General features: G+C 37.8%; 1 protein-coding gene across 1 annotated transcript; it reads left to right on the top strand.

Annotated features, from left to right (window-relative positions):
- Positions 1–9,478: 9,478 nt before the first annotated feature.
- LOC130866056 (arylacetamide deacetylase-like 2) lies at positions 9,479–23,182 on the top strand. The gene is made up of 5 exons (XM_057757304.1): positions 9,479–9,616; positions 14,285–14,507; positions 16,656–16,725; positions 18,328–18,499; positions 22,580–23,182. Exons 1-5 carry the CDS (start codon positions 9,479–9,481, stop codon positions 23,180–23,182), a joined length of 1,206 nt encoding a protein of 401 aa, XP_057613287.1.
- Positions 23,183–25,218: the final 2,036 nt, after the last annotated feature.

Genomic DNA, 25,218 nt, shown 5'->3' with positions numbered 1-25,218 from the left:
TGATTACCTACTAATATGCTTTTCTGTGTACTGGGCACCAATTGTCCCAAAGCTTAAATATTTGAATCTTATTTAAACTTTAGTAAGAGCAAGCCAGGTATGTGTAGCAGGCTTTATTGGACTGCCAGCCCCCAAACCATAACATGGAGACTTATTATTATTCATGAATTCTTGACCTTCTCCCACTAGCTCTTATTACTTAGTTTAACCATTTTTCTTCATCTACATTTTGCCTTGGGGCTTTTTAAATTTCTTAAATTCTGTAAGTCCTACTTTCTGCTTCCTCTCTATCTGTTTGGTTGGTAGATGCCTGACTGGCTGGACTGGGCATGTCCCTCTCTTTCTCCCTCATTCTCCTGGAGCCTAGATTCCTCCTCCTGCTTATTCTGTCTGCCCACCAGTCCCACCTACCCCTCTACTGCCTAGCTATTGACCATTCAGTTTTTTACTAGACCAATCAGGTGCCTTATACAGGCAAGGTAAAACCAATGCAACACTTTTTTACATAGTTAAACAAATGCAGCATAAACAAATGTACCACACCTTTACATAGTAAAGCAATATTCAACAACAGGAGCGAACTTCCTCATTGGCTATCTGATATCAGGTTGTCAGCACAAGAATCACATATGTGGAACAAGCACTAAAAGAACTTAGCAGACTGTCTTTATTTATTTAACCGTTTGTGTGTGTTTGTGTGTGTGTGTGTGTGTGTGTGTAATTTGAGAGGGAATAGGGCACATATGGATTTCGTGCAGAAAATGGAAGCTGATGTTAGGCAATTATAGTTTAATTTTTAAAAAGCTGAAACTTCATTCTCTTTTAGACAATGATTCCTAATCCAAGATGATACCTAGCCAACTCTATATGGGAGTCAGAATTATTCATAGTATTGTTTTCATATTTTGAAGTGCATCATTAGCCTACTGCATGCCTGACCTAGGAAGCCATCTGAGCTGATGATGTGTAGGCCTACTCGCTTCTGTTATTATGGGACCCACACCTCTGCCAGTACCAACAAGAGCATAAGTAACTGCATTTCCACTGGGAGGCGCCAAAATCATTAGCAAATTTTCTAATGTCTTCGTGTTGCTATTGCTGTTGTTTCCAAATGGTTTTCACCTGTTTTGCCCTTTTGCTTACAGCTGGCAAATTGGAAAATTATGGATATCTGTGAATTCAGTTGATAAACAACCCTTATCCTTATTACTTTCATTAATTTTCTTTCACTGTAGTTTGACATTTTTGTCACCTGATCATATGTGATTCTTCTTTGTCATCAGTAAATTGTTATAGGAAAGCTTAATTACTGTTCCTGTATTTTTAATTTTACTCATGATAACTGTGAATTTAAAACATCCACAGCAATCTTTTGTTCTTAAATGTATAAAACAAAGGGTCACTAATCAAATAACTGTAAACCAGAACTGACAAAAGATTTCTTACATTATTTACTTTGGCAGACATGAAATAATTTTCAGATTTCTAGTTACATAGTAACTTTTGATAAGCATGTGGGAAAATTCTTTGTGGAGGAAGATTCTACCTTGAGATTTACAAATGACCATGGATAAAATAATAGCACAAATGTTATGAACAAGAGCAAGTCAGTAAATATTTCCCTATGTAAGTGGAAAAGGATCTCAACACCATAGCCCTAGCTAAGAATCTATTGACTTAACAATGCTACAAGGATGAACAGATTTTATTTACAGCGTGTGGTCCCTGGTAGCTTGACTATGTGTCAGTGGATGGCTCCACACATGTAGAGTTTATGGACTGCAAAAATTGGACCTAGTGAGCTGTTAAAAACAAAGCAAAACAGAATACATAAAACTGGGTAAGAATTTGGTTGTGGATCTAAGAGCAATTAGAGGTGGAGTATGTGGGTTAGTGTGATCAAAATGGATTATGAGAGTCTCAAGAAATTAATAAAAGTATTATATTTTCATAGGTTGAACCATTCTTGTATTTCTGGGATGAAGTCAACTTGATCATGGTGGATGATTTTTTTTTATGTGTTTTTGGATTTGGTTTGCCAGTATTTTATTGAGTATTTTTGCGTGTATGTTCATGAGTGAGATTGGTCTGTAATTCTCTTTCTTGTTTGAGTCTTTGTGTGTTTCATTATCAGGAGAACTGTAGCCTCCTAAAAAGACTTTGACAGTGTTCCTTCTACTGCTATTATGTGGAACAAGTGTAGGAGTATAGGTATTAGCTTTTCTTTGAAGCACTGGAAGGTAGAATTGTGGGCCTGGGCTTTTTTTGATTGGGAAGCTTTTGATGACTGCTTCTATTTCCTTGCAGGTTATAGGTCTATTTAAATTGTTCACCTGCTCTTGATTTAATTTTGGTATATGGTGTCTATCCAGAATACTATATGATCATATCATTAGATGCTGAAAAAGCATTAAACAAAAATCTAACACCCCTTCACATATATAATATCATGGATTAGTGCCTTGCTCAGTCATCATCAGGGAAGCTTCTGTCTGAAGCAGATGAGAAGAAATACAGAGACCCACATGCAGACAATAGACAGAAAATGAGAAACTTTTAAATACTTAACCCTAAATGTGATGTCTCCATCAAATCTATCCCCTCAGGGAGCAGAGAACCCTGCAGAAGATGAGGCAGAGTGTTTTGGGTATGTATTATGGCTTTTGATTTTGGTTTTTTTTGGAATTGTTGAATGTGCTTCTTGTGCCTTTTCTTCAGCTTTTCCCCTTCTTTTTGTTTGTTTTTCCTTATTAGGTTTCTTTGGTTTTCATTTTGTATTATTATACTTTATTCTATTATTCTTTAGAAGCCTTTTGTTTTTACTCTATGATGAATCATTAAGGGTTGGATTCAGAGGGCATGAGAGATAGGGAGGAGAAACTGGGGGAAGTAGAGGGAGGAAAACCATGATCAAAATATATTGTATAAAAGAATCTTTTTTCAATGAAAGAAAAGAAAAAACACTTCTTTTTTATTTCAACATCTTTATCCATGAAGGAAATTCAAAATAAAACTGCCCTGAGATTTCACCTTACCCCACTCATAATGGTTAAGATCAGAGAAACAAATACGTGGAAACAGAGAAAGGGGACCACTCACTGTTGGTACAGGTGCAGATTGGCATAGCCACTAGGGCAGTAAGTGTGGAGTTTCTGCACAAAGGTAGAAAGAATTCGCCATATGATCCAGTATACCACTCCTGGACATATTTCCATAGAACTCTTCATTCTACTGCTATGTAACAAGACTCTTACTGCTCACCTCAAACTAGGAGTTGACGACAGACCAAAATATAGATAGCATCAAAGTTCAACATGATGAACCTTGAGTCTGATTAGAGTTATTTATGGGAATATGTGAGAAGGCTTTCAAACAGGAGCAAAAAGGCATCACCAAAGCCCACACTGGTGTGGTGACAGCTCACAAAAGCTTGTAGCATACTTCACAGTTTGCAGGCAGTTCAACAGGCTGGACAGTGTTCCTTCCAAGTGACTCAGCCAATCTAAACATCTTTCAGGCATCCCTGCTGGTTTCTCCTTCTTCCAGGCAGCTGGTATGTCTGATGGTTCCTTGTCGCTTGCCTCTTCTGAGAATCTTCTTTGCACCTTGGCTTTTCTGGGAGTAAAACTCAGCCTGGTGGCTTGTTTACACTTTGGAAAAGAGAGGCCTAAATAATCTAGTCAGTTTCAGGGACATCCTGCGACTATTTTGAGTTGTTTAACTTCCTGTTTTAAGGGGCTTCCCTGTAGGATGAAGTATTCCAATCCCAGAAGACATGGATATACAATACCCTCCCAATAGATATTTACTTATCCGTTTTCATTGCTGATTTATTCATAATAGGCAGGAAATGGAAACAGCCTAGACTTTGCATTAACTGATAAACAGCTAATGAAATTTGACACATGAACACAATGGAATATTAGTAGCAAAATATATGAAATGCTTAAATGCACGACTAAATGGATGGATCTAGAAATAATGGTTCTGAGTGAGGTAACTCAGGCCCCAAAATACAGCTTCTTCTTCTTCTTTTTTTTTTTTTTTGTTTTTCGAGACAGGGTTTCTCTGTAGCTTTGGTGCCTGTCCCGGAACTAGCTCTTGTAGACCAGGCTGGCCTCGAACTCACAGAGATCCGCCTGCCTCTGCCTCCCGAGTGCTGGGATTAAAGGCGTGCGCCACCATTGCCCGGCTCCCAAAACACAGCTTCTGCATGTACCCGTTTATGTGTTCTTGTTAACTCTAAAAATCTATTTTAAAAAAAAATGTCTTTTAATTGGTGTACGCATAGAAGTCAGTAACCTAGTAAGGCCATGGGATGATTTCAAGAAAACAGACGGTATGAAGGGTGAGAATAATAGACTAGGAAGGATTTCTGGGGTGGAGGACGGAAGCAGAGACTATGAGGAGGGACACCAAGCAAACCTTTTAAAGAGTCTTCTAGAAATTGACTATTTCAGATGCTTCCATGAAATGAAATGAATATACATACATGAAATGAGTTTAAATGGAGTAGTTTATGTCTCAGGAGAGCAATATATCTCCCAGATACCATTGTCTATTAAAGGAAGGGCTCAGTGCCAGGTCAGGGTGACCGTTTTCCAATTTAGTGGTCAGTAAATCCTATGGTTCATCCCCAAATCTTGCAAGATATTGCAATTGATCTTGGATATACTCCAGATCTTGAAGATAAGACTGTTGCTGAAGACGTTTGAGTCATAGGACATGAAGAAATCAAGTTAATACTGATCTGTAAGCTCCAGCCATGCTGGCTAGATTTCCATAAAGGCCACTAGGAAGAAGAGTAGCCACCAATCCTTTAAAAATGTGTGAGCCCTGTAATCTATTAAAAAAAAAAAAAAAAGACAACCCTCTGATCTGGCAAGATATGCACCCTAGGACAATAGTGAACTGCTTGTTATATGGATAACCAACAACATTTCAATCCTGGAATTTCCAGCATCTTGTGGTCTCCACTGGAACTGAAGCTTCATCCTCACTTAAGTCCTGTCCTGGCCTCTGCAGGGAAGCTCTGAACCTGCCACACCGTGCTGAGCCTCAGCAGCTCTCCATGCCCCTCGTGCATTCCAAAAGTACCACGTGACAGAGTTCTGCACCACACGGTCTTTAAGAGACCAGGCTGCCCTTGAACTCACAAAGATTTACTTGCCTCTGCCTCCCGGGTGCTGGGATTAAGGCCTGCACCACGTTATTAAGCACTGCTGCTTGCTTTCTACCCCAGACATCCAGCACCAATTATCCAATAAAGGAAAGCTTTCACTTTGCTAGATTGCTAATCAAAATGTCACTAATTAACCCTGATATGCTATTTGTTTCGCGCAGAAAGTTTACAGGCTTCCTTCATCTGGACCTCCATCAACACTCCTATCTTCCTGTCATAACAAATGATTAATTTCTGAGCAATAAATGGCGTATTTTAGCCCAAAGCTTCAAAATTTCCCACCTCAGTCCCCAAATAACACAGAAATATCTGACTCAGGGGTCGAAATTTTTTGTTCTATTTTGCTTTCTGTTGCTCTGGAGAAAACAACAACAACAACAAATGTACCAAAAGAACAAAAGAAATGTGTGTGTTTATTTAAATGCACAAGCTATAGATATCTTTAAGGGAAGCCAAACAAGAGCTCAAGACAGAAATTCGGAGGTAGGAGCTGGATGAGAGACCATGGAGGAACACCTGCTCACTGACTTGCTTTCCACAGTTTGCTTATCTTGCTGTCTCGTACAAACCAAGACAACCTGCCCAGGGATAGCAAGGCCCACAGTAGTCTGTCCCCGTCCCATCACTAATCAAGATGATTCATAGATAAGGCTACTGCTACTAGCCAATATGATGGAGACAGTTCCTCAATTCAGGTTTCATTCCCTGATGACTGTAGCTTGTGCCAAGTTGCTACAGACCAAATAGCACACTGGTGTTGTCCTGATACCAAAACCAGTTAAAGATTCCATGAACAAAGAAAATGGCAAACTAATGTTCACGGTGAAATATTAACAAAATATTTGTAAACAAAATTCCAGAACACATCAATAAGTTCACTCACGACAAAGGGGCTCCTTTGTGGCCGTGCAGTGGTGGCTATATATATATATACCAGAAAATGTTGTAAGTAACATAAGTGAATTCAAGAAAAGAAATTGTAGGATTGTCTATGAGTGGGAAAAGCTTCTGACCAAACAACACTCTTCACAATAATACTATTCAAATGGGAAAGAACCTATCACAACTTAGTAAAAGATGTATGTGCTAAAACTGCAGTTCCCATCATTTGAGTAAAAGGTCAGGTATGTGCAAATTCTCCATTTCATTCGGTACAGTGTGGAAAGTCTTTCCTAGAGCAAAGAGACAAGATAAGCAAATAAGAGTCAATGGCAAGGAGAAGCCAAGCTTTAGTCTTTGCAGGTGACATGAGCAACCTGTGTTCCATTGGAAGACACTAAGACATGACAGGTACGTAAAAGAATGACAGGAGACAAAATTAAAATACAAATCCGGTAGACTCCCATCTATAAAAATGAAAATACCTTGGGAAGTAAATTGTGGAAATAATCTCGTCATCGATAACTTGTGAAGTTACTACCTTGGAATTTATCTAGAAGCAGAAATGAGAGATTTTACAAAGAAAACGTTAAAACTTTAGAGAAAGAAATTGAGGGAGCTAATGCAAACTGGAAAAACATGGCTATGGATATCCATAATTAATATTAATAAAATGATTATTATACAAAACCCTAATATAGATTGAAAATAATCCAATTAAAAACTCCAGTGTAATTTCTAAATGAGGAAGAGAAAAAAAATCTTAAATGACTTGGGATGCACAGAAGATCTTGTATAGCCAAAACAATTCTAGAGAAGAAAATACTGCTTGAGAAATCCCCACGCTAGATTTCTTATAGTACAGAGTCATATGAATGAAATATTCCTGATACTGATTTAAAAACAGACACATGGATAAAGTATTATAAGACCACAAGAATTAGTTCATTCCACTACATCCCCCTGATGTTAGACGAACATCCCAGAATCATACATTGGAGGAAAGACAGAGAGGAGTGACATCTGACTTTCTACCCCCACCCTTGGCACCCCATTTGCTTGGTATTGAAAGGAACTGTCTGCCCCAGACAGCCTAGTGCCCGCTTCACTTTGTTTATCAATTGGGGGCAATGGAAACTGCAAGAAAATTCCTGGCAGTGATCAAAGATTTACACCAGCAGCTGGGATGCCCTCCTAACCTCTTTTGAAAACTCAGAGCCCTGCAGCTTCAGCCTAGCCTGAAAATGCTCAAATTCCCAAGAACATCATTCCAGTATTGCTAGTAGTAATAGAAGCCAGGGACTGATGGGGAGTAAAAACCAGTTAGCAGAAGTGGGCTGCTAGGTGTAGATCTCTGGATGTTATACTGTAGTTTTCTCTGGTCATAGAACTAAGGCTTCTTCCTGCTTAAGGACATTTCCTATTTCCCTCTCCTCTCCTTTCTCTCTCTTCCTCTTTGCCCAGACTCCTCTCACTCCTCCTGCTCTCACTCACCCATCTCCCTCTGTCCCCGCCTACCTCCTTGCCTCATTTACATTTTGGGGAAAGGTCTTGCCCCATAGTCAGACTGCCCTGGGGCTTGCTGCCCAGATTGGCAGTGAACTCAAGATTCTTCCCTTGAACTCCTTATTGCTGGGATTTCAGCTGTGCCCCATCATGCCTGACTTAACTTTTGTTTCTTTCAGTTATTTGATTGGGAACAGCTTTCTCTCTTTTAAAGGCTGTCATGTGACCTTCTCTACTTCAAGGGGCAATTGAGAGCCTCTCACATGGCCTCCCCTTTTCCCCTCTCAGGCTTGTTTCATGTGTCTAAGGGATCATGTGATTGGTTAAGCTAACCTATCTAGTCACTTGGCAAAAAAACAAAAACAAAAACAAAAAAAAAAACCAAAAAACAAAACTCTTGTTTGAAAACTTCATTCCTCTTACAACATTTTTTCACTAAATACTAAGATTAGACTGTATAAGTCTCCCAGTGACTGAGATTCTTGCGCTATTGATGTGGGATTTCCCTCTATATGCTATGAATATGTTTTATTGCCATTGGCTAATAAAGAAACTACTTTCATCCAATGACTTAACAGAATATCGCCAGGCTGGAAAAGATATAGAGAGCGCGTAGGTGGAGTCAGAGACGCCATGTAGCCGCCACAGGTGACAGTCAGATGGAACCTTACCGTAGGCCACAACCAAGTGGTGATACACAGATTAATAGAAATGGGTTAATTTAAAATGGAGCTTACCTGACTGGATGGGAGGGAGGGTAAGGTTCGCTGAATTCCATATGAGTTCTCTGCAGTTCAGAGCAGAGATGGTGGAGGAACATGTGAAAAGAACCTGCGATTGTAAATGGTGGGTTGGTGTTTCTAGGATGCACATGTGGGATTGAGCCCTTCTGCTTCTTTGCAACCTTCTTAGTCTCCTCTCCCCACCCCCCACTTTTTTTTTTAAATCCCAGTCCATGTAGTTCTAATCCCCAAAATTGGAGAATGACTTTTTACCAATATTCTGGTATTCAGATCAATATCAAAACCAAGCTGAGTTAAGTTTGGGTTACGACATGAAACAGGTAAGAATGCCAGAGACAGCTTTTGCCCAGAAGTTAGCAAGGAAGGTGGGAGAGTCCTTATCTGAGGAAGATATTCTACAATATAACTGGTAGAGCATGGGTAAGAGAAGAATTTTCACAAAAGAATAAACAGTTGCCAAGCTGTACTCAATTTTAAGATCTTCTATCTAATCTGAATATAGGGAATACCAGGAAGCTACAAATGTTTGATTAATCAACTTACAGATTTTCTATGATTATATAAGATACACATCTACAAATTTTAAGTTTAATAGATGGTGGACTGCATACACATTTAATCATTAGTTGAATTGGTTCCTAGCTTGGAAAAGAATAACAATTTCATTTGTAATTGCCTCTAAAGAGCACTGTCAGGGTAGATCTGAATTTTCTAAATGATATGCGTTGTGGGTGTTAGCCTTCAGGTTAGTTAAATGTTACCTAACATTTTATCTTGCTTTACAGTGGTGTCACTATTCTTTGTAGTATGGTGAAAGAGCAAAGGGATCTCTTTGGCCTTTTATTGGTGTGCTTTAATTAGGGTCCTAAATGCTTCTGCTCTTGTGACGTTATGTGGTGAAGGGGGAGTTCACTGCTCTCATAATGCTCTTGCCATTGCTAAATTATTTATTCGATATTTTGTAGTAAATTCTGTTTCACCAAGCTGTACACAGTTGCGTAACCGGTTTCAACTGTGGCTTGATCTTACAGCTGAATGTCAAGTCACAGTTGCTAAAACCATCCTTTTGCTTCAAACAGCTCACCTTCTACCTTTATCTTGCTGCTCTGTAGTCTATATATGAGATGCTGTTGACTATCACGACACACAGGTTTGGAAAAGATTTATCATGGGGTACAAAACTCTGTGCTTCGGATTCTCTTGTGTTCTATTTGCCTACTCTTTTTATTCTCCTGTTCCAGAGAATATTGAAGAACCCTGGAAAGTGAGATTCATGGATGTTGTCATAAAAATGACGTCACTTGTGGTAATGTATTCTTTACTGGGGAATTGGGTTGCCATGCTATAAGCCTATTTGAAACTTATTTTATTTCAAAGTGTTTGAAAGTGATTTCAGTTTCATTATGACATATAAGCCAGTTGTTCTTGATGTTTATTTAATCGCTCACAGGCTGAACTATCTACAAGCAGAGGGACCCACAGTGTTTGCTAAAACACTGAGTGTTGTGATATTGCAGCATCAGAATAAAGGAAATAGTATCGTCTAAAATGAATATCTGGGAATTGTTAGGAACCTTGGATACATCTGATGTCTTTGACAATCCCTAGACTCATATGCTCTCTGGAATTTCTCAATTTATCTCCATCAAGTTTAATATTTTGGTAAATTTTAATCACTGTTGTTCTAGCTATTTTTCTCTTTTAATGTAACTCTCAAACTTTCTGTTCACAGAAACATTGTCTATTCTTTGTGTTACTGAGACCTCCAAATAAATTTGATTTGGGGCCTAATAACTAATATTGCCAATATTAACTATGTGGGTAATTTTCCCTATGATGACAGTGATGTCAATGTAAGTTAATAAAACTAATATATTTCCAGTTCGATGAAATGTGTTTTAGTAACATACAGAAGTGATAGTGATATCCTATTTTCTCAGCTCTCCTTAAGTATGTTTGTGTGTGGAAGATAGTAGACTCTCCTGTCTGGGATTGCAGTAGTCTGTTGAGATTTCTTATCTGGAATCTTCTGGAAAGCTACACTGTGTACTTATGAGCCAAGTAGGCTGACATGCACCCTGACACATTGCAGACACCCACAACAGCTCAAAAGCCACCTCTGTGACCTGCTGCTGTTATTATCTTTCCTGAGGTCTAAGATGCTGGAGTTCAGACATTTTTTTTTTAATGGCAATGATATAATTTGAACACAAGTCTGTCATAGAGGGCACACTAGGTTACCCTTAACCAAGCTATATTTTTGTCTGGAAGCTTTATGGATACAGAGATAAGAGGAAGCTTAGGCAGAAACAGGAGAAAACAATGAATGCCAGAGACACAAAACAGTATGGCAGATGAGGGAAATGCTAGCCAACACACTGCAGAAGGGCTGTCTGATTTCCCATCTGACACCTAACACATTATTTTCAGAGTCTGACATTTGCTGGGTCACCCTGGAACCATTTTCTTTCACTACAAATCCACAATTCAGTAGAGAAATTGCTATATCTTCTCTGAGCCACTCATGAATATCTGGATTTCAAAACTGACACCTTCTCATCAATAAGAATGTATTCTGAAAACACACAATTGCTGAATTTGACCTTGATTCTATCAACTTCAAAATAGAATGACTCATACAAATAGATGTGTCTTTTCTTACATATGCACAAATAGGATCAAAATATGATTCTTTAAATGGTCATCCTAGTAATTAAGAAAAATCCATTGCCAAAATTAAATTATAATAGCTCAGTTTCCATAAAAAGTAGATTTTAAAATAAATTTAACAGACTTGATGAATACTAAAAAATGATTAAGAACTCAGTTGCAATCTACTCACATTATATACAGTATAAGATGGTCAAAATAAATCCACTCACATTATATACAGTATAAGATGGTCAAAATAAATCCACTCACATTATATACAGTATAAGATGGTCAAAAAAATCCACTCACATTATCTAACAGTATAAGATAGACAAAAACAATTCATTCACATTATATACAGTATAAGATAGACAAAAGCAAACCACTCGCATTATATACAGTATAAGATAAACAAAAGTAATCCACTCACATTATGTATAGTATAAGATTGACAGACACATGTAAGGTTTAATTTTGCTTTGCTTTTATATTTTTGAGATTATAATATAATTGTATTTTCTCCCCCTCATTTTCTTACCTACTTGGCCTCCAACAAGCCCCTCCATATTATTTTTCATATTCATTATTGTTGCATGAATACACATTTTACATACATTTATATTATTAAATATAACCTGTTCGGTCTGAATAATGGTACTTGTATATATGTTTCAGGACTGGCCATTTGATTTTAGATAAGCGATTTATGTGGCCTTTGCTGGGGATGACCGCCTCTCCTGCTGTCAGCTTTCCTTGGCTGCCTGTAGTTCTTTGTGTGCAGTTGAGGCCTTGTAATCTAGAGTATGAGATATACAAAGTCTATCTACCCGGTACACCAGTAGTCGTGCCTGTCTACACTGTACGCTCGCATGTCTCCTTGTGCTGTTATTGTTGGACAGGCATGCTGGAGAGACCCTTTATTGGTGAAGATTCTGACAGTATTAGGACAAACAATCTCACAACAAACTGTCTGATCTTCTCTCTCTTAAAATCTTTCCACCTCCTTTCCCTCAGTGTTCCTTAACGCTTAGGCATGGGAGTGTCTGTAGATGCATCCACTGGGAACGGGCTCCACAACTCTTCATTTGATTGGTTGTGGTTTTCTCTAGTAGTCTCCATATGTGCCAAAGAGAACTTTCCTTGATGAGGTGTGAAGACTGCGAGTATCTGTGAGTATTAGACGGTTAGTAGGAATTGCACTAGCTAAGAAGATTCTCTTCCTAGATTCATGTCTTCATGTCTTCACTAGTACTGAGGAGTTTGCAAGGTTTCTCTCTTAGTGGATTGTTCTTAAGTCCAATTAGAGAGGCAGAGAGCTTTTAGCTACAGCCAAGGTATGTGTGTCACCACTACTTAGGGTCCTTGTGCCATGCTGATAGTTGATGTGGTTTATAGGCATCATATGTGAGTAGGATTCTTTTTTGCCTCCCTCATTTGGAATCCTGTGTGGTGCCTTCTGATGCAATGAACGCTAGTTCTCAGTGAGGTGACATTCAGATCAGTTCCAGCTTAAAGCTCTCTGGGCCCTGTTTCTGATAGTTATGGTGTCTTCAATAACAGGGTCTTACCTTTCATCTCTTAGGAGTGACAAGGACAATGACAACAGGATGAAGGTTTTGGAAGTCTCTCGGACCACTCTGTTCAAGTCAAAGGAGAACTTCTCACTTCTTATACTAGGGTTTGGTTATGTAGTGTTTGACTCCTTAAGGGATCATTGGTATTCCTACAAAAAAAGTTCATTAAAATTTTACATATGTATTTATCCACAGAATTATGTGATTATATTAGATTTATGTGTAAATAGCTAATAGTATGATTCTTTGTGACATTTTCAGATATCCTTACTGTTATTTTATCCACATCCCTGCTTCTTTAGCATTTCCCTCCCCATTTCCCACCCATCTCCCCTATCACATCACTTGTACCCTGCTAATTTCTCCCTTCCCATTTCTGGGTTTACTTCCCTTCCTCTCCCTAAAGCCAACACCTTTCCATGTAAGTATAAAATGAGGGTAGAGCTTCAACAGTTTATGCAACTAATTTGTTTCTCTTTTTCCAGTGGTAATGTATATGCCCAAGAGTGGTATAACTGAATCTTGGGGTAGATCTATTCCCACCTTCATGAGGATCAGCCACACTGATTTCCACAGCAGCTGTACAAATTTGCACTCCTATCAGCAACGTATGAGTGTTTCTCTTAATCCACATCCTTGCCAGCATGATGTTGAACGTAACCATTCTGACAGAGGAAATCTCAAAGTAGTTTTGTTGTGCAATACCCTGATGGCCAAGGAAGTTGCCCATTTCTTTAAGTGTTTTTCAGACATTTGAGTTTCTGCTGTATATTGATTGTGGTAGGATATTTTAGTATGCCAAACATAACTATCCATAATCATGGGGGATCTTTATGACCTCTGGTATCTTCTTCAGTGATTTGAAGATTTTATCACACAAATCTGCCACTTCCTTGGTTAGAGTTACCTTAAGTTATTATATATTGTTTGTGGCTATTGTGAAGGGTGTTGTTTCCCTGATTTCTTTCTCAGGCTGTCATTTGTATATAAAAGGGCTACTGAATTTTTTTTGAGTTAATGTTGTATCCAACCACTCTGCTGAAAATATTTGCCAGCTGTAATACCCTTGCGGAATTTTTAGATAATCACTTATGTAAACTGTCATATCATCTGCAAATCATGATACTTTGACTTCTTCTTTTCCAATTTTTACCCCTTGATCTCTTTCAGTTGTTTTATTGCTTTATCTAAGACTTCAAGTGCTATATAGAATAGAAAGAGTTAATGACCTCATCTTGTTCCTGATTTTACTGGCATTGCTTTGAGTTTCTCTCCATTTAATTTGATGTTGGCTGTAGACTTTCTATAAAAGTCTTGTACATCTAATCTCTGCAGGATTTTCATAAAGAGGTGTTGAATCTTTTTAAAGCTCTGTTATGTATATAATGAGATGATAATTTTTTTCTTTCAGTTTGTTTTAGTGGATTATTTACTATAGCAATGGTAACTTATTAACAGCTATGCAAGAAAAGACTCCTCCTTATTAACCTATAACTATCAATATTTTCTCATAAAGGGATGGTATTTTAATGACCCATTTCTTATTCAAGACAAATTCTTGATCACTCAATCCTGTTCAGGTCTGATGCTGATAACCACACTGATTTCCATGCTACCAAAATAACATGAGGATATAAAAATCTGTTCTTTAGAGTATTATCACACTGTCTACTTTTTATCATTGCAACTCTGTGTATTTATTATTATTAAATTAAAAATGTACAGTTTAATTCTTTTTGTTTTTATAGGCCACATTATTTGAAAACATAGGTCTTATGAACTATGAAGAAGTATTTTTTACTGTAACAGCACTTCAATTTACAGAACCAGTTTCAGATGAAAACATTACAGTGGTTGACACAAACTTTAGTGACATTCCTGTCCGTCTGTACTTGCCAAAAAGGAAGTCTGAAATACAGCGACCAGCTGTCATTTTCATTCATGGTGGTGCCTTTGTCTTGGGAAGTTGCAGTAAGTACTTCTAGTACTTTTAGTGTGTGTGTGTTGCTTATATATTCATATTGAAATAATTGCTGTACACCATGTACCCAGAAGTTGACAACTCATTTGTCAGCACAATGTTGATTTAGGGAATATATGCATCTTAGTAAAGATACAGTGGGATGTATGGGTCATGGATCACATATATTTCTCCATTTACAATTTGGTAACTAAAACAATAAGTAGAAATTAAGATGGTTTGTTAAAAAATATATTTCAAAATAAACATATTGATATCCTAGGCTTGAAAATTCAACCAATAAACTTAGGAGTTAGATTAAAATAACCTAATCACGTAAATAAAATAAACATTGTTGTGAACCAGGATTTTTAACTGCTGAGTCTGAAAAATATGATTGCTGCCATATTGCAGCTAGCATATGTTCAAGTACTAGACTGATATATAACAATAATGTAGAGGCTTAGAATCCAAAGCATAATTTTGTGTTAAAATGATAAAATAAAGTAAACCTGAGCAATCAGTTCTTGTCTGTAGATGAGTGGAGTAGCTAAGACAGACAGACAGGCACACACGCACACAGGTACACACACACACACACACCATTTTAGACTTTTGATGACTTATGGATTCACTATGCAGCAAAACATTGGAATATTATACTGTGTACTTTTGAAACAAGTGATAACACTCAAAGAACCTGTAGCTTAATTACTATATCCAGTATTTTGTCCTTGTGAACTGTGAACATTTCAAGATAAACAAAAATACCACTGTGTTCAACTGGGCAGCCAACTGAGTAAGCCTTTTGTAGATCGGCATTATCATCAGCGTTTTAGTTTTGCAGAAACAAAATTATTAAAGAATGTTTTCAAAGAGTTTGAAGGAGGAAGCAACAGTCCTATTCTTAGAAACTAGGGGTGTGGGCTCCTGCTCCAGACCATCCAAGCTCTCACTGTGGCCGGAACAATGCCACCTCTCAGAAGCTCTTAGTCCCTCTGTTGCACTCCGATGACATTTCTAAATTTCCATCCTGTTTCCAACCTTACCCGCTCCTTCCAAGATATAAGTCCATATGTTTGGCATCTCTCCTTACGCATCTCACACTTACTGGTGTCTTCCTCACATCTTACTAATCCCTTCTTCACTAGGCTCTACTGCTCTACTTACATCCTAGGCAAAGATATGTTTATCTTTTGGCCAAGATGAGTCTCTCTGCTTTCCTTGGGATATTTACTTCCAGATCATCATCTGATTAGTGTTACTTCTACCTGCAATTTTAACCCCTTTGTTTACTCCTAAGTATGAGCTGTTTTTTCTGCCTTGACCTCTGCTGACCCCCATTGCTCTTCCTACTTATTATCCTATCATGTTTTATTTTATGAGATGTTTCAATTATACTGTAAGGTCTTTCTGTTTCTCTTCTGATTCTTTTTTAAACTGTGTAATATGAAAGTGGCCACTCTGCTATACTAATATTCTTTACTGTTACTTTGAATGAAAGAAATTTCTTCTTCTTTTCTCTCCTTAACTTTATCTATTCATTTGCAACTACAGCTTTAAAATAACAAAAAGAAAACCACTAAAACCATGTGGTAATAAATTATTGTTTAGACTTTACAAATATTAATAATCCCCATATTTTATTATTTAATTCTTTAGGTGTTAATCCTACATTTTCTTCTGCTTTATTCTTCACTGTTTCCATCTTAGTCCCCATGTCCATCACATAGATATGAGTTCTCTTTTCCATCTCTAGCATTGTTGCTGAATTTATGTTCAATAGATTCAACTGCAGACTGGGATGCATACCGATCCCTAATGTATTGTGTTAATTCCTTATCAGATACCATCTTATTCTTTTCTCAAAGATTAAAGAGGGGAATAGATAAGACAAGAAGACAAGTAATACAAATGTCCTGCAGTAGTGACCTCCATGCTCTACTTCAACTGCCTTTGTGCTACAGTAATAAGTTGTAGACTATATTTCTTCCTGGACTCTGACAGAGTGTTGACTTACGTAAATAATAAATGTGGAGATTGCTGGGTTTCCATCAATCAGCGGTAATTCACATTTCTATCACAGTCATGAGTGTTGCTGGGTTTCCATTGTTTTCTATTTACAGGGCACCATTCTAAATTTATTTCTTTTGTTTCAGAGATGTCAGCCTATGATGACCTGAACAGACTGACAGCAAACAAGCTTGGTGCTGTTATTGTGGGAATAGAGTAAGAAAACGATGATACTTCATACCACAGCATTTGCCTTCATAATGTAGGCCTGGCTTTTTCAGGGCTTCTCACCCAACTATACCCATAGCATATGAATTTTTGTTTATAGTAATTTTCTTATGATTATAATGTCAATATGTTCTCAAAGGCATCAGTCTTTGCTTTGATATCTGCCACTGTGGACACAAATGTACGGCCAGAGTAATAAGCATCTTTGTTATCACAGCTATGACATCTCTGGGACTATGAACTTCAGGATTCTCAAACACCTAATTTTACCTGCAAGTGACATTCCTTGAAAGTTTATTCATTATATGCTTGAGACATTGGGTTATGGAAGCTGCTTATAAACACTGTGTGGGGTTGGAGTTGTCTTTGGTTCTAATTCTATTAGGTGAAGGTATTTGAGTAATTTGAATGTTTCAAGATACCATCCAAATTATCAGTCTTAATATTTCATGACATGACTTTTGACAACATTTTCAATAATAGAGCAAAATATGCATAATTGCTTATTACTCCAACATGTCATATGTGGCCTCTGAACTACTGAGGGACTCAGCAGAGGGATGTGCTGAGTGCTGCACATCTTTCCAGTCCTTTAATGAAGACATAGATGTATAGAACTGTAGACCTCAGACAAGGTCACTCTAAGGAGTTATCATGGTTGAGAGTATATTTGGGGTCAGTAGGACATACTAGAGATCAGTTCTGTCCCGCTCATAATTACTTCAAAATGGAACCAGACAAATTACATAAGTTTCTAAAAATATCTAAATTTTGACATTAAATACGCAGTTCCATTACTGCTGTGATTTTAGCTAAGTTCAACACAATATAATTTTTAGCTAAGCCTTTTAAATAGTAAGTTTGTTGTACATTGTTTACAAATTCTACAGGTTTTAAGGTATTAGCTGTTCTTTATCTTGAAGCATATTAATGTTGCTATACTACTTTGCTCAGATTATACTAATTTCAAATATTTTAGACACAGGTTAAAATATAAACACAAGAACCGTCTGAAGAACATTGCTTAATATAGCCATGGGAGTTATTCACTAATTCTAATGAATTTGAAGTTGATAGAGTTAAAAAGTGAGATGGTCTGGTTAAAGCGTGCTCCTGTGATAGAGCACAGATATACCCAGCCAAAGACAAACAAACACAATAGTATTTAGTCTTATTTCAATTTTAGGAATCTTTGTAAGCTCCACTGGTATACTTAAAACATTCATATTTCAAATTCTTCAAAACAGTCCTATTTACTCTCATACTTTCTTTACTTAAAATATCTGAGTGATCCCATAAGTAATTCTGAATTGTTTTTCAGTCACCAAGCACACTGAGGGCCACCGAAGCATACAGGATTCACAAGGATAACACACCTGTCTCACTCATTCCTCCTTAGAACCGACACCTGAAACTCTGAACCGAAATCTACTCCTCACTTTTAAGACAGAAGTTACCAGTCATCTAGGCATTAATTAGTGAGGTTTATTTTTCAATATGTCAGGGTACCTGTTGATGAGAGGAAGAGATACTTAGTTACATAATTTTAACAAGGGCTCTGTTGTGTTTTTTCTTGATTTACCTCTAAAGCTACAGACTTGCTCCTCAGTATCAATTCCCAGCTGCCCTTGAAGACTGTGTTTTTGTGGTCAAGTTCTTTCTCCAGGATAAGGTTCTTGCAAAATATGGAGTAGATCCTGCTCGCATCTGTATTACAGGAGACAGTTCTGGGGGCACCTTGGTAGCAGCAGTGATTCAACTGGTATGTTGTGTGTGTTATTATTTGCTTTAATCCTAACATGCAAAAAACCCTGTGTTTTAGGTGTATTTGCATTACTTTTCCACTGCTATCTATAAAATTTCAGATAAACAAGAAAGATTATTCGTTTCAATGATTATTAACTTAAATGTGGCTTTGTTCGATGCTAAGGAAGGGTTTTACAATCAATCCTAGTATTTTATGGTTTGAGGGGCAGGTTTTGGGCATTGGATACAGGACAGTGTGCTTACCAAGAAGATACTGTACCACAGGGTCATGGAAGCTTCTCTTTTTCAATGACTTTCAAGACATGCTTTTGATAAGATTCCCTGAATCGATCTGTTGTTTGTGTAGGCCTTGAACTTGTGAGCCTCCTGCCTCAGCAACTCAAGAACTTCTCTGTGTCTCCAGTGTCACTCCTTTGCATTTGGTGTGTTACACTACTGTTGACATTATTAGCACTAAACGAAATAAAGAGTCATGTGGTAAAGCCATAAAAAGAAAAAAAGGAAACTGTCACCCTCACCTTGATTCACCCTGCCAATGTTAGAGAAAAGTTCACCAATATCTTGAAACCTACACTAACTCTATTTATCTTAATAAGGGGTTGTTTTGCTTCACAACTTATTGAATTTACATTGACAAACTATTTTAGAATTCTCATTTTTTGTATCATTTGAGGTGAGGAATGTATTAGTTGCTTTTTAGTTTCCTCGAAAACTAAACATCTTATAAGAAGCAATTAAAGGGAAGAAAGTGTTATAATGTGTTGACTGAGGTTTCTGCCCTGCCTGGTCCCTGCAGTCATTAAGTCCCAAAGAAATCACACAGAGGCCTACATTAATTATAAACTGATTGGTATATGAGCTCATGCTTCTTATTAACTCTTATAACTTTTATTAGCCCATAATTCTTGTCTGCATTAGCCACATGGCTTGGTACCTTTTTCAGTGAAGCAGTCACATCTTGTTTCCTCTGTGTCTGGATGATGACTGCAAACTGAAGCTCCCCTCTTCCCAGAATTCTCTTTGCCTTGCCTCTACTTTCTGTCTGGTCACCCTGCTTATATTTCCTGCCCAGCTACTGGTCAATCATCATTTAAAAAACAAAAAAACAAAAAACAAAATAAAACAAAAAAAAAAAAAAAACAAGTACAAGAAACAACTCTTTACAGAGTAAAACCATTGTCTCACAACAATAATGGATCTTGTCTTGAAATATTCAGTGAAGCAAGGGAGGGAAGAGGTCTGGAAGTGGCAGTTGTCTATGGCTGTGGCAGTGGGAAGGCTGCTCTTTCTTATTCCCAAGTCTAGTATTCAGAAGGAGGTGCTTGCTCGTATTCAGCTCCATTTCTGATTATTCCTGTTTTCAAATAAATCACCCACAGAGACTTATTCTTTCTTACAAATGCCCAGCCTTAGCTTGGCTTGTTTCTAGCTAGTTTTTCTTATCTTAAATTATCCCCTCTATCTTTGCCTCTAGACTTTTATCTGTCCCTATTTCTGTATATCTTTCTTTACTTCTTTCTTCGAGGCTTGGTATGTAGTTGGATGGCTGGCCCCTGATTTTCTCCTCTCCCTGTTCTACCTTGCTACTTCTTCTTTCTTCCCTGATTTCTCCTCCTGTTTATTCTCTCTGCCTGCCAGCCCTGCCTATCCTTTTGCTGCCTCACTATTGGCCGTTCAGCTCTTTATTAAACCATCAGATGTTTTAGACAGACAAAGCATCACAGTTTCACAGAGTTAAACAAATGTAACATAAAAAATGCAACACATATTTGCATCATTAAAAAATGTTCCACAGCACAAACAAATATATTACATCTTAAAATAATATTGTTAAACAGATGTAGCTACCAAGGCTCATTTCTGTGCTACAAAGTTCAGGTATTTTGGGGCCATATTAGACTCTGTGATCCATCTGAATTGCCAAGGTCAAGATTTCCATTGCTTTTTCTTGGGTCTTTGGTGTCTTAGGTAAATTTAAGCACTGCCAATTCTTCTATAATTGTCATCTTCAGTAAAAGGGGACCTTTAACTTGTCACCAGTGTCTATCTAGGGGATTTGGCACAGGATAGTCTGGAAGTGCTTTAGTACACTGAGATCCACTATTTTGGACTTTATTTATTTTTTTTATATATATATAGGTGTTAATGAGTACTTGTATGGCTATTTATTTGAAAAGTTTTTTATAATGAAGTTTAAAATGATTACTTAGTAGTAAAGATAGATATTACCACCATGAAGTTTTAATAGATTTATTACAGTGCCATTAGATAAAAGAAGGGATTGAGTCTCTCAGGAGAGCACAGGAGTGGCAAAATTTGCAGCCCCGATGGTCTCCCCCACGATTCTTCTCTTTAAGGGAGTGCGTTATGGCATTTGTTCCAGCTTCTTTTGATTTAAAGATTTGGGGGTTTTCAACTTCACTACTAGAACTACTGTTCTGTTTTCTCACCTTTAAATGTCACAATTTTCATATGATGTCTCTGTGTAGGGGTGCATGTGTTTGTTTGAGTATACACATGTGTGTGCACAAGCATGTGCATGTTTAAGAGTGTAATCACGAATGTAGAAGTCAGAGGTTGGCACGGGTTGTCTCTCTCTCTCTCTCTTTTCTTTTCTCTACTTCACTTTTGGAACATCGTCTCTAAAAGGTTGGAAAATACTGACTCAGCAAGGTTGGCTGTCCAGTCAACCTCAGGGGTCTCCTTGTGTCACCTTTACTTACACAGTGCTCGGTAACAAGTATTTGCAGCTGTGCCCGTCTTTCTTGGTTCTGACCATTTGTACTCACATACTTTACTGACTGAGCCATCTCCTCAGCCTCTGATTTTCCTAATTTCTCATTTCTTCTGTATTCTTCAAGTACAAGAATTTGTACTAACTCATTTGGGAGCAGCAATCCTGCTACATATCAAGGTGTTATCACATGACCCTGCCTCAGTTTTGATACTATGCTTGCAATGACTTGTCTGTTAATGTTCTGAGAGGCTCTCCTTTATTTAGAAAATCCCATCCCAAAGTGACTGTAAAGAATAATGGCCATGGAAAGATTCTCTTAGGGAGATTTTATTTATTTCTTCCTGAACTTGTAGAACCTCCTTTCTATTGTACTACAATTTGAAGTTGGTGAAATGGTTAACCTTGTGATGAGCTAATGAGACTTCAGGTACTTCTTTCATTTTGTGTACATTCTTTGTTTTTATGAGGACATGGTCTTGAGAACACTTGTATACCTTGGAATACCAAAGAATGGCAGTAGATAGAGTCACTGGTGCAGAGCAGCTGGGAGGCTGCTGCTGTTTAAATACTCATGATCACAGTTGAAGACTAGCTTTACTGATGTGGAGTGTACAAGTGTGTAGCTAGAGACTCAGGACTCCTCTTATTTCTGGTAAGAAACAGAGGCTACATGTACAACATTCCATTTCCTTTTCTGCTCTTCTGGTTTTCCTAAATTATTCTCTATATTGTCTATCGCATCTAACACACCATACTACTTAGATAAATATTAAGTGTTCTCTTAAGCATGCCATAATTCCATTTGATTTTACATGTGAGTTTTGGCAGTTGTATCTCATATCATTTGTGGATTTTGCACATTATATTGCTTAGGTCAAAAGTGGTTTTAGGGAAACTAGACTTGGTAATACATGCTTGTTATTAGAACACTTGGGAGACTGAGAGAGAGGGACAGTATGTTCCAGAACAAACTGAGACACACAACACATCTTTATTCTGAACAACGAAAGCGAAATTTCTAAGACGAATGAATGTGCAAAAAATTTGACATCGTAAACATAGTTGCCCTGTCATCACCACTAGGATGTGGCTGATCATCTTCCTGGGTGATTGTTGTTTGTGAGTCAATGTGTGAGCGACAGAGTGTACATTGTTTCTGGACATATGACAGTGGAATTACACACTCTTATATCTCTCAGTCAATGTGCAAATCTTGTGAGAAATATCACTAAATAGTGTTTCAGATTAGTAAATTTATTTATCTCAGGCTATTAAAGTGAAACTGCAACTCCTTTTACTTGAAAACTACTGATTAATTAACATCCATTATATTTCTAGTTACAGAATGACCCAGATTTCAAAGACAGAATTAAGGCACAAGCTTTGATATACCCTGGCCTACAAGTGCTTGATACTTCTCTGCCATCACATCGAGAGTACGAACATGGTCCACTTGTGTCCAGGGAGATGATAATTAAGTTGGCAAGCCTGTATGTGACTGAAGACAAAACTCTGCTCCAGGCCTTACTAAGAAATGAGCACATGCCACCAGGGTCAAGAGACTTGTTCAAGTTTGTTAACTGGAGTGACTTCCTTCCTGACAAATATAAAAAGAACTATGTTTACAGGGAGCCCATCCTTGGAAAACTAAATGCTACTTATCCAGCACTTGTGGATAACAGAATGTCACCTTTGATAGCCAATGACTCCCAGTTACAGAGTTTGCCACTAACTTATGTTGTCACATGTGAACATGATCTCATAAGAGACGATAGTCTCATTTACATCACACGCCTTAGAAATGTTGGGGTCCAAGTTACTCATGACCATTTAGAGGAAGGAATCCATGGAGCCCTATCCTTTACTGGAGCTCCCATGTTTTTACATTCAGGATTAAGAATAAGAGACAAGTATATTAGTTGGTTAGAAGAAAATCTATAAATTAATGAAATTAATGGTACATGTAGCTAGCTCACCAGTAGAGTAACCTGTACGTTCTGTGTTGAGCTATTGTATGATGGAAGGGAACAAAATGATGTGACTTTTAGATCAAACTACATTTCAGTTTGAATGAAGACTGATGTGTATGTTTAAGAAAACTGCTTTATTTTCTCAATCTTAATAACATTGCTAAAATGAGCACACATACTTCTTTATTCCCATTAATTGCCATTTGTTGAGAAATACGTATTCTTGAGTAATCAAAAGTAGATCAGTAAAAGACTGTAAGTGTGATTACATGTAAAAATGCTGGAGATTCCAGGCAGCGATAAACCAAATTCAGAGTATATTGTATGAAAAAATAATTTTGAACAAAAGAGGAATGGAATCAAGAGGACTGGATGGATTGGCCCGTTACTCTCTAGCATTCCAGCGGCAGAAAAACAGGCAGATATCTGTGAGTTCAAGACAAGGCAAGGCTGGTCTACATAGCTAATTCTAGGTCAACCATTGCTGCAATACAGTGGTTCTCAACCTCTGGGTCACCACCCCTTGAGGTTTGAATGACCCTTTCACAGGAACTATCCAGTGCCATTGGAAAACAGATATGTGCACAAGAACACTTCATGTATTGAAAGAAAAAGTTAACTGGACTGCAACCATTCCTAAAGCTTCAACATTTTCGCCTTACTTAAACTTTTGTAAGATCAAACTTGAAGGTGCCTATGTGAGTTGCATTCATTGATAGACAATGTGTCTTGATGTTTGAAGGTACCCAGCCAACTGTGGAGTGTAGGCAGAGTTATTTATAATATTCCTTTGAATTTTTGTGGTGAATCATTGTTCACACAGAGGCTGCATATCCGGGGAGTTATCTGAGTGGTGATCTCCAGGCCTGTTTGCTTCCCTGTGATGACGTGACCCATACTCCCACCAGCACAGATCAACTCATAAATATCTGTATTTCCACTGCGAAGTGATTAAATCAATGTTTACTTTTCTGATGTCCTGATAGCTCCGCTGCTTGTGTGTGGTTGTTTGAATTGTTTGACCTGTTTGTGTTTTTTTCTTAATGTTCAATAAATTTTGTTAAATGGACGTTAAGCGATTTAATTGGTAATCTGACTTTCATCTCAAAACGTATTTTCATTAGTGCTTTTCTGCAGCTTGAACATTTTTGTTAATCTCAAACATGTCCTTCTCACTAATCTCTCAGACTTCATCTTATGAGCCTCTTCCCCCTCATTTAGATACTAAACTGTTTCATGAATATCAGGAAAGGTTGACTAAAGGGTTTCTTTCCTATTGTTTGTACACTGTAACATCTTAAGTAACATCACTCTACCTGTTTCATTTGCACAAGAGAGGGAACATTGGTCAATTTATATCAAACCCGACCTGATGAGAATTGCTTGTCTTTATTTACTATTAATCCCAAATTAAGAGAGGGTTAAAAAGACATAGGCAGACATGGAAAGTGAAAGTGCGTTCCCTCAGGTGGCAGATTCTTGTTCCAGAAGATATTTGAGGAAGATAGTTGGGGTGGGGACAGAAGTCAGTATCTAAACATAACCAATAGAGGAGAGGGGAGGATGCAGAGGCCCCATAAAGTACCCAGCCCAGAGCCTGATTAGCAAACTCCCATCTTAGAATCTCTCCCATCCCAAAGGGAGCTCTGTGTAATACATCCATTACATCTCTTTATGGATTGGTGTTAGGTCATTCCTGGATGTTCAATTCTTTGTTCTTACTATGGAATGTGTACAACAATTTTCTAAACAACCACTTGCACACTTGTGATAGCAGGACACAGCTAAGCTCACAAAGGTGAAAGTCCAGGTTCAAGCAACAGGACTCTGGATAATCAATGATTCAGTGGAGTTGGGACTCGGATATGATGACGAGGTAACTGAGACAACCCAATCTGATTTTATCAAAAGGCAGGCAATACTCGGGTCTTTGGGCAGATCACTAAGATGCCATGGCCTTTACAAGCATGTAGTAGGAAAGACTGAAGACATGGCACCATCCACAGC

The sequence above is a fragment of the Chionomys nivalis genome, chromosome 24 (genome assembly GCF_950005125.1).
Source record: "Chionomys nivalis chromosome 24, mChiNiv1.1, whole genome shotgun sequence".
Classification (NCBI taxonomy): domain Eukaryota; kingdom Metazoa; phylum Chordata; class Mammalia; order Rodentia; family Cricetidae; genus Chionomys; species Chionomys nivalis.
Note: the sequence above shows the minus strand (reverse complement) of the source record. Positions and strands in the feature narration are given on the sequence as shown.

Bases quoted from the DNA above. Each gene is read 5' to 3' on its own strand.
- LOC130866056 (XM_057757304.1), top strand. From the start codon at position 9,479: ATGGGGTACAAAACTCTGTGCTTCGGATTCTCTTGTGTTCTATTTGCC. The intron at 9,617-14,284 runs GTAATGTATTCT...TTGTTTTTATAG, and splicing joins TAAAAATGACGTCACTTGTG to GCCACATTATTTGAAAACAT. The intron at 16,726-18,327 runs GTAAGAAAACGA...TTACCTCTAAAG, and splicing joins GCTGTTATTGTGGGAATAGA to CTACAGACTTGCTCCTCAGT.